Consider the following 9,732-nt stretch of genomic DNA (forward strand, 5'->3'; position numbering starts at 1 on the left):
CTCTGATGAATCTCCTTTCCGATTGTTTGGGGCATCCGGAAAAAAGCTTGTCTGGAGAAGACAAGGTGAGCGCTACCATCAATCCTGTGTCATGCCAACAGTAAAGCATCCTGAGACTATTAATGTGTGGGGTTGCTTCTCAGCCAAGAGAGTGAGCTCACTCACAATTTTGCCTAAGAACACAGCCATGAATAAAGAATGGTACCAACACATCCTCCGAGAACAACTTCTCCCAACCATCCAGGAACAGTTTGGTGACGAACAATGCCTTTTCCAGCATGATGGAGCAACTTGCCTTAAGGCAAAAGTGATAACTAAGTGGTTCGGGGAACAAAACATCGATATTTTGGGTCCATGGCCAGGAAACTCCCCAGACCTTAATCCCATTGAGTACTTGTGGTCAATCCTCAAGAGGCGGGTGGACAAACAAAAACCCACAAATTCTGACAAACTCCAAGCATTAACTATGCAAGAATGGGCTGCCATCAGTCAGGATGTGGCCCAGAAGTTAATTGACAGCATGCCAGGGCGGATTGCAGAGGTCTTGAAAAAGAAGGGTCAACACTGCAAATATTGACTCTTTGCATCAACTTCATGTAATTGTCAATAAAAGCCTTTGACACTTATGAAATGCTTGTAATTATACTTCAGTATTCCATAGTAACATCTGACAAAAATATCTAAAGACACTGAAGCAGCAAACTATGTGGAAATTAATATTTGTGTCATTCTCATAACTTTTGGCCACGACTGTAGTACTGTGCGCCTCCCATAGTCTGTTCTGGACTTGGGGACTGTGAAGAGACCTCCTGTGGCATGTCTTGTGGGGTATGCATGGGTGTCTGAGCTGTGTGCCAGTAGTTTAGACAGACATCTCGCTGCATTCAACATGTTTTTTTACCTCTCATAAATAAAGTAGTGATGAAGTCAATCTCTCATCCACTTTCAGCCAGGAGAGATTGACATGCATATTATTAATATTAGCTCTCTGTGTACATCCAAGAGCCTGCCGTGCTGCCCTGTTCTGAGACGATTGCAATTTTCCTTAAGTCCCTTTTTGTGGCACCTGACCACACGACTGAACAGTAGACCAGGTGGTACAAAACTAAAGCCTGTAGGATCTGCCCAATCAGTCAAAAGGAAGCCCCACTTGAACAGTTTACTAGAGAAAGACTTACCCTAAATTGTTTCTCCTCGATTTACTTCATTAGGTTGTCGTCTATGAGCTTACCTTTACTCTCAAGTCAGTGTACTAAATGAGATCTGCTGTGATGCGGACTGTTGAATAGAGAGCCAAAAAACACAAACTCCACTATGAGTCCTTCATTCAGGAAATGTCTTTATTTTGTCCATGATAAAGCAGGTACTGAGACAGAGAGGCTGACAGTCAGGCATCAAAGAGAGTGGCTCTACATTTAAACCTCAAATTACAACATCAACTTTACACTTTCTTTTACTCGACTGTTTTTAATTTTTACTATAGATTATTCAAAATTAACTATATGTATACAACATTAAACCAAGATTAGGGGCAAGCCATTACATTTCCCATTAGAATTAAATCTGTAAAACCAAAACATGTTAAAAGCCATAAGATAACAAAAATCTGAAACCACAGCCATGCACACTCAACAAACCAAACACTTTTTGATCCATTGCAAGATTATTAAAAAGGTATATTTTCATATATTAGAGAATAAACTGCACTACTAACAACGAATAAGAAAATCAGTCTTTTCAGAAAATGTAGTATAACAAAGCCACAGTTAATCAGGGGCCTGTGTTAAACATTAGAACACATTGCAGCCTGGCCTTATTGGGGACAAGACGATAGATTTTACACCACTTTATGCATTATGCCAAAAAAAAAAAAAAAAAAGAATAAACCATATTCGAAATTACAGCTTATAGGAAAATAAAACATTACTGGCGACTGATCGAATTATGGGCTTCACAATGAGGTATTAAACTTTCTCACTAAACAACCAACACTGAATGTAAGCAACTAGAAATAACATGCATGTTAGGCATTAACATGTATTATGATCCTCTGGATTTATTAACAATTAGAGCTGTCTTTTTCACGTTTTCATAACTTCAACCTGGAAAGTCGGTCCGGAAAATAAGAGGGGGGGGGGGTGGCAAAGTCTAAAAGGAGTACATGCTGATGAAGCCCCGTTGTCATGGAGAAGCAGAGGGGTGTGTAGAAGTAGTATCAGCTAGGAAGGAGAAGTTTAGGTCCCAACCACCACAGGTCATATCAATCGCTAGCCAAAACAGAAACATCGTGGACAAACTTGGTGCTGCAGTAAAGCCTATACAGTGAGCTGCAGTCAAAAAAATAGGGTCTTATTTATTAGGCAACAAGTGGAGGGAAAAAAAAAAATGGACTGACGTTACTTGGAATTGTCCGAATAAGAAGTCATTGTTCTTTTTTTCTCTCTCCGTTGCAAAACATTTAAAAACGTGTGCCCTAATGAACGCAACGCTAGTCTATATGGCTTGCAGGACCAGGCCCTATCCGATGTGGTCTTTAGATTCTAAACAAACCCCTTTGTTAATATCAGAGACAACAGAAAGAAAAAAATAATAATTACATATAGGCAGCGTTTCAGGCCGACTACATTGCAGTCTTGCTACGGGAATTAACCAATGGCGGTGTGCCACGTATATGACTGCGCAAACTGGCATCAGAACATTGTTATATCATATGATGCACTTAGCTCACATCTTAAAACACCTATCCAGGCGTTGTGAGATCTGGCAGCAGGTGACTGCAATGTAATCCGTCTGGAACGTGACCACAGACTAATGAATAAAAGGGGTGACTGGTGGGACAGGTCCTAGTAACTACTGTCAAAATCTTTCTTGTCCTTCTTCCCTTCGCCCTCGAAGCCGTCCGCTCCGTCGATGTCGCGGCGACGCTTGCGGTTGTTGTGTACGTTGAAGCGAGGGTTCATCTGGGGCAGTGGGTCCATTCCCAGCACCTTGTGGATCTGACGGAACGCTAGCAGCCGCAGAGCAAACTGGACAAGAGACACAGCGAGTAAGCCTAATAACTACACACAGTACATTATATTTATGGTGTACCTCAAGGATGTGTTGTTGTGCCATTATTATGTACATAGAGACATCTCAATAGAAGCCTCTGGAGGACCAGTACCACAGGATTACAAAATCAGACACTATTTTATTTTAAATCCCAGGCCCTCGTCCCCGTAGGCCTTTTGGTAGGCCGTCATTGTAAATAAGTATTTGTTCTTAACCGACTTGCCTAGTTAAATAAAAGTTAAATAAAAACTATATTCATGGTCATCAGTTACTGGGTCATTATGGTTTATATAAAATGATTTGGCAGCGGTATCAAGTACTACCATTTCCCCCTCCATTTTATTTACAGACGATTTTCCAATCAGTTTATACTTCTTCTCAACAAGTCTCAAAACCTTTAAGACAAACCATTACAATGCATGTTGATGGCCAGTACCTTATATTGATGGTGTAGCTCAAATGATCTGTTCTGGAGGATATTATAATGTGTACATTAAATATGATTTATTCTATACCCAGTCAGTACCTGGGCACTTGAGGTGATGTCTTCTCTGTGTTGCTCCTCCATGGTCGTCAGGGTATCGGTGGGGTTCTTCTCACACGGGTCGACCAATCCCGGACCACCTAGGAGGACAGACCAACACCTATCAGCATTCTGCTAAACCCCACCACACAACACCAGGGGGTGGGGGAAATCGTCGATCGTCGAAAATAGTCGGCCATTATAGTCAAAAATCAAGGTATAAAATTAAAACGCTGGTATTGGCGGGTAAGAAATGTCTATATCACCAGCCACGTTGGCAGGTGGTCCATTTGAAGGGCTCTACAGTGCGAGCGTTACATTAGAGAATAATAGTTAGTCAAAAGTCAAGTATGAGCACATTATCATTATTTGCTCCAGTAGCTGTTTTCAAAGTGTTTGTGCGGTTCTGTTTCATAGCTGCTAATAGCACAAAGAAATACGAATCCTGTATCCAGCCTCACGCAGCAACACTGCCTGCGCAGTGTGAAATCGTGGAGGCGCTGCACACAGGCATAACAGTCGGTCTAATTTACACTAAAGTCTACAAAAATGAGACGGCTGTCCTCGTATTTCCTGGCTATTTACATTGGAAAAACAAGCGCGCCAACAAAACAATGTTAGTTTGAGTCTGCTGCTTCAACTGGTAACGAAGAGACGCCCTTAGTCAGATCCCACAGGTGACAGGACTCAAGTGGCTCCGTTACCGCAGCAACCTCCCGCCTTTAAAGGGACAGCTGAACATTTTTTTTGTCTCTGATATTTGTGTTGAAAAGACCGAGGTCCCAAAAATTATGATAAAATGTCGCAATATAACACTAATTCATTTCTCGATATAGAAATATTACAAAGCACATTTTATGCAATTATGGCAGAAACAAATTTGGCTAGTAGATGTTTTAAAATCTACCTTCCACAGTGACTAGTGGACCAGAAAGTACATGTTAGACCCTGGTCAAAATAGTCTATCACAAATCAGTCCAAAATACGACATCGTCATGGTTAGTCTTACCGGGTAGAAGGACTCCAGAGGAAATACATTCAAAGACTCGTCTCAGTGCGTCGCCTGGGCTCAGGGGACCAGAGGCACTACTAATGACCTTCTCAACCAGCAGCTCCATGGCCTGGAGAAAGACACCAATCACAGGAAGGGAGCATGACCATTTAATAAAGTAAGGGGGCACATTTCAAAGTCTTTCTGGCTTTTCAAATTCTAGTCTGGAAAGACTAAGGACGCAAGAGAAGTCATTTCTATTACGCTCCCTCTTCTTCCAAAAAAACATTAGAGGGACACCACCACTTTATTAACGTTGAGATTAAGAGTAATGTCAACTGGGTGTATCAGCGTGACGATGAACTCACCCAGCTGGGGAAGGCAGACCACGTGGGGACCCTCTGACAGAGGTCACGCAGGATACGAATAACAATCACACAGGATTGGAGTCCATTGGCCCTAGCCTTGCGGTGCAATAACACGCTTAGTTTAGTGTCAGTAAGAGACTGGAGCAGACAACAGGGATCATAGTACACAATATATACACACACACACACATTACAAACAGGTCTGTCAGAGGTCCAAATACTACTGTACACAATGGAAGCTTGTGATTGGTTGATTGATTGGAGTATTGTTAAAAACGGCCGTAATTGGTTTGGAATCAGCTGCCATTTCCAGGAGTATTTCACCTCGTCGTAACGTTAGTGAAAAGAGAGAGAGAGTTCACAGTTTGCAAGATGAAACAAGAAACGTTTAGGTTTAGTTTCCTTGTCATCTTATAAACCCTGACTTCAGGTTGTTCCAGGTGTTTCACAGACAGTCCGGTACTAAAGAAGATAAAGCATAGGGAACTGGTAGAGTGGAGGGAATCTGCTTTACTTTGCCTGTGTGTTTGCTTTTCGGACATAGCAGCGACACAGTAAACTAATCAGATGTCCCTTCTCTCAATCCCTATCATTCAACTAACAGAAAATAAAGCTACAAATGCTCAACATGGAAAGATATCTCTGCAGCCTTATGGAATCATGTTTTAACACTAAGAAAACAGACTGGTATGGAGCCAAGGAAAAACAAAGGAATGCCATTTATTCAGATTTTTTTTGTTGACCAGAAAAATTAACAATTCTAAAGTTCAACTGAATAAATATCATAAAGATTAAATATTCAATCTGGTCAAAACATTATCATTACAAGGGTGGCATCCTTGAATATTTGTATTTATATTCCTACCCCCCCTCCCGCCCAACCCCCATTTATATAAAAATCTGTTTTGTTGTTCCTTAAAATTCATGATTAATTCCTTCATTAAAAAAATTCTAAACAAAGGATAAAAATAAAAATGCATCTCATAAGGCTACAATAAGAAAGTAAAAGGATGTGTCCGAACCTGGAACCACTTAGCGTGGCGGAGGGCCGCCAGAGCGGCAAGGCATTTTAGCCTGTCCAAGACGTCCTCTGGGTCTCGCACCAAGCCCCAGGTTACATCTAAAAACGGATGAGTCGAATTGTCAAAATGGTGGTCGGTTGGTTGGTGGTTGAGTTGGTGAGGAGGAGGAGGAGGAGGAATGGGTGTTTGACCAGGTAAAGCAAGACTCATTGGCTTGAAGACACAAACACATTGCCACACATACCAAAAGATAGGGGGTTTCAGGAAGGAACTAGTCTGATTTATTTTCTGCCAAATGAACCAATGAATGACCAGCAACCTGACCTCACCTCGATATTACTAGTGTTTTGGAGATGTAGTGTCGTGAATGTAACATTAGGTTCACATTGGTGTGCGGTGTTTGGTTATATGTTAGGTTGGGGGGGGGGGAATATGTGAATTATGGGACTGGCGTAAAATGCTGACCAAATAGAAGCAGGATGAGTGATTATCAGAGAATTATCAAACAACGCTTGCTCAGGTCTTGCGTGAAGGCTGACCTCGTTTTCCCAACAGTGATCTACTTCATATAGTAAAATAAATAAACTCAACTGTATATATTGGTAACGTGTTGAAATGCAACACCTGACAGAGAAGTTTAAAATCTCTGAAAAGCTGAGAAGTTTACTTGTTAATGTAAGCAATGTTACGCCAATCATTAGTCAATTTCAGTCTTACTATCCTCTGAGTTGATAGTGTAGGTGGATGCCAATGGGTCATGGGTGTATAACAAACAAAAGGAGAGAGAATCTGAAGTCCAAGCGGTGAACCGTAATGACTTGGCGTGTGAACAGAGTTGCTACTGACAGTGAGTGGCATGGCAATGGTAGGTGTGGCAGAGTGTTTCGCTGGTGGGGGGGGGGGGGGAAGACCTTGGTCAAAAATCCTTCCGCAGGAACTGGTTGGTTGGGGTTGGAAACCTCTCCTGGATATGAATTTCAGAGGGCTTTGGGGCTGGACCAGTTAGAAAGTTATAAATTATGTGACAGCAGCGTTGAGTGTTGGAAAGCAACAAACAAACAAAAAAAAACAAAAAACATGCTCCCTCAGCAGCAAAAAATAAAATGGTTAGATTGGACATCACTGCATGCATGTCTGGCGTGAGTCATACCTGGCTGATAGGTTGGCAGATACTATCCTACTGATACTACTAACTCAGGTCCAACTGCAGAGTCCTCTGCCAAAGCCTTCATCCCTGGCCTAGCGGAGGGGTGGGCGCCACGTCCACATTTTGCAACTTTTCTCGCGAAGTGTGTACTTGTTCAATTTCTGGACACTGGATTTACCACTGGTGGAAAGTCAGGCCAATGCTCTCCGGCCTACACCAATCCCATGCTTTCAAATCCATTGACAAGAGTGCACAAGTGCACACTTCTGGAAAGGGTGGAACATTTGGTACAAAACAAAAAGGTGCGTGCTAGAAACACGAGTGTTCCACTGTTGAGGCGGACATAGACCCCCCCCCCAAAGAAAAAGGTCCATTTCAGCCCCTGGCAACACTCACTACTTCAACCCTCCATTGTCAACCAATGCAAAAGAGAATGGATAATAATGTGATTGAAAAAGGCTTCAAGTCATATCTGACAGAATGGATTAGTTACAATAAGGAAATGGAGCCCGATCGTCCTGTGCTTTGGTACGAAGGGGGGGACACCAGTTCACTCAGGGAGTACTTTACAACTGAATACCTCACTGCCAGACAAAAAGTATGATTTGTTTCCTGTGGGGGACGTGTGATCCTACTTGCCATTTCCTGTTTGTCGGTGTTCGAAAACTCTGTTCTGTAACCCTTTTCTTTCTATACTAGTCATTTCGCCAAATCCCAAATTGACAAAAATAAAAACTACATTTTTTTTGTTGCTGAAAATCTCCCCAGTGACATCAATAATCTATGAACGATTTGAGTTCTGAGTTGTGTGCACGTTTCTTAGAGTGAGCAGCCCACCACTTCCCTGTCCAACGGTATCTCTGTAGAATTTTTTTTTTTTCTCTGATGTGTGTAGTTCTGAGCTAAATAACGATTGACCCGGTAGGAAAATTGGTTTAACGTAGCGGTGTAACTGAAAAACAACCCCCGAAACAAAAAATATATCTTACCTGGGAACAAAAAAAATAAATCTATAAATAATAGACTAAGTTGTCAAACACTGATCATGCTTTGTAAGGAGACAGCTTTTCAAGAGAGCACTGAAGCCGAGTCAGAGACCTAAGATCTACTCTGCTGGCACTATTACAACAGGGTCCTAACTTCACCAGGAGTGCTGAGCTAACCATGACTAGAAAGAAGTTTTTTTTATTTCAATGAGGAGCCTTTGATGCAGATTTTCCTTACGGCACAGATTTAAAAAGGAAATAAAAAAAGATGGCTTCTCAGACTTCTATTAAAAAAATTATATATATATATAAAAAAAAAAAAAAAAGTTTGTTGGACAATTTGAATGCTTGACCAAAATGTAGTTCTTCGTATCATGAGTTTCAAAACACTGAGCTAAATTCGAATGTCCCACCCCCCCAAGGCTTTAGACGGCATGCTAAGCACGAGAACGGTTTTGAGAATGAACCAACCAGCTTCTCCTGTCATGACATGCTCCAGCACCTCCTTGATTGAAGTTTAAAACTAGCGTTTCTAAAAGACAAAAAAATTAATAAAAATAATCATGTTTAAAAAAAATCTTGAGCGAGAGACTTGGATGCCCAATAGATTAAATCAACTTAGTGACCAGGGCAATCTAGAAAGTCACATTTAAAAAAGTGCCACCAGGGTAGGTCTCTTCAGGATCAAATCAAAATATAGGAATTTACATCTTACAGGGTAACATTCATTTGTGCTTGCCCAGTGGTCTCAGGTGAGCAGAGATTTCACATTAGGACCATTGAAATAGCCCAAACCATGTCAAATCCACCCATCCAGTGCTCCTGGACAAACTAAACTAATGCACCCATAGCTAGGTGGCAGAGAGAGATGGAGAAAGAGCTGAGAGGAGGAGGAAGGGCTGAGAGGAGGAGGAGAGAAGAAGGGCGATGTCTTTCCAACCTCCGTCCCGTGGCGGGGGTGTGGCAGGTGTCTCCTCCTCTCGGATGCTGGGGGACGTCAGGGTGACCGTGACTGTCATTTTGGGGTCGGCGCCAGACGTTAGGATGATGGAACAGTCCTCGATGGAACCCTTCACCTCGTACTTCTCCGGGGTCACCAGCTGTCGATCAACCAAATCAATCAACAGCTGGCACACAGGAAGGAAGAGTGTGTGTGTGTGTGTGAGACGCTGTGTAGGGTGGACTGTGTGTGTGTGTGTGTGAGACTGTGCAGGGTGGACTGTGTGTGTGTGTGTGTGTGTGTGTGTGTGTAGGGTGGACTGTGTGTGTGTGTGTAGGGTGGACTGTGTGTGTGTGTGTGTGTGTGGACTGTGTGTGTGTGTGGACTGTGTGTGTGTGTGTGGACTGTGTGTGTGTGTGTGTGTGTGTGTGGACTGTGTGTGTGTGTGTGTGGCTGTGCAGGGTGGACTGTGTGTGTGTGTGTGTGAGACGTGTGCAGGGTGGACTGTGTGTGTGTGTGTGTGTGTGTGTGTAGGGTGGACTGTGTGTGTGTGTGTGTGTGTAGGGTGGACTGTGTGTGTGTGTGTGTGTGTGTGTGTGTGTGTGGACTGTGTGTGTGTGTGTGGACTGTGTGTGTGTGTGTGTGTGTGTGTGTAGGGTGGAGTGTGTGTGTGTGTGTGTGTGTGTAGGGTGGACTGTGTGTGT

The 9,732-nt window shown here is 42.7% G+C and overlaps 1 protein-coding gene across 12 annotated transcripts in view; it reads right to left on the reverse strand.

Moving 5' to 3' along the window:
- Window positions 1-1,326: 1,326 nt before the first annotated feature.
- The window catches only part of LOC106570934 (zinc finger RNA-binding protein), a 48,111-nt gene continuing 39,705 nt past the window's right edge, over window positions 1,327-9,732 (reverse strand). For 11 of the 12 annotated variants that reach the window (XM_045695437.1, XM_014143535.2, XM_014143528.2 and 8 more), the window contains exons 16-21: window positions 9,029-9,188; window positions 5,956-6,053; window positions 4,934-5,029; window positions 4,584-4,695; window positions 3,578-3,675; window positions 1,327-3,026 (exon numbers count right to left, since the gene is read on the reverse strand). In XM_045695437.1, coding sequence (XP_045551393.1) covers window positions 2,844-3,026; window positions 3,578-3,675; window positions 4,584-4,695; window positions 4,934-5,029; window positions 5,956-6,053; window positions 9,029-9,188 — 747 coding nt within the window. In that variant the 3' untranslated portion in view covers window positions 1,327-2,843. Of the gene's footprint in view, window positions 3,027-3,577; window positions 3,676-4,583; window positions 4,696-4,933; window positions 5,030-5,955; window positions 6,054-9,028; window positions 9,189-9,732 lie in introns of those variants that run through there. The other variant, XR_006759124.1, reaches the window with a different exon arrangement.

Source organism: Salmo salar, chromosome ssa15 (assembly GCF_905237065.1).
Source record: "Salmo salar chromosome ssa15, Ssal_v3.1, whole genome shotgun sequence".
Classification (NCBI taxonomy): Eukaryota; Metazoa; Chordata; class Actinopteri; order Salmoniformes; family Salmonidae; genus Salmo; species Salmo salar.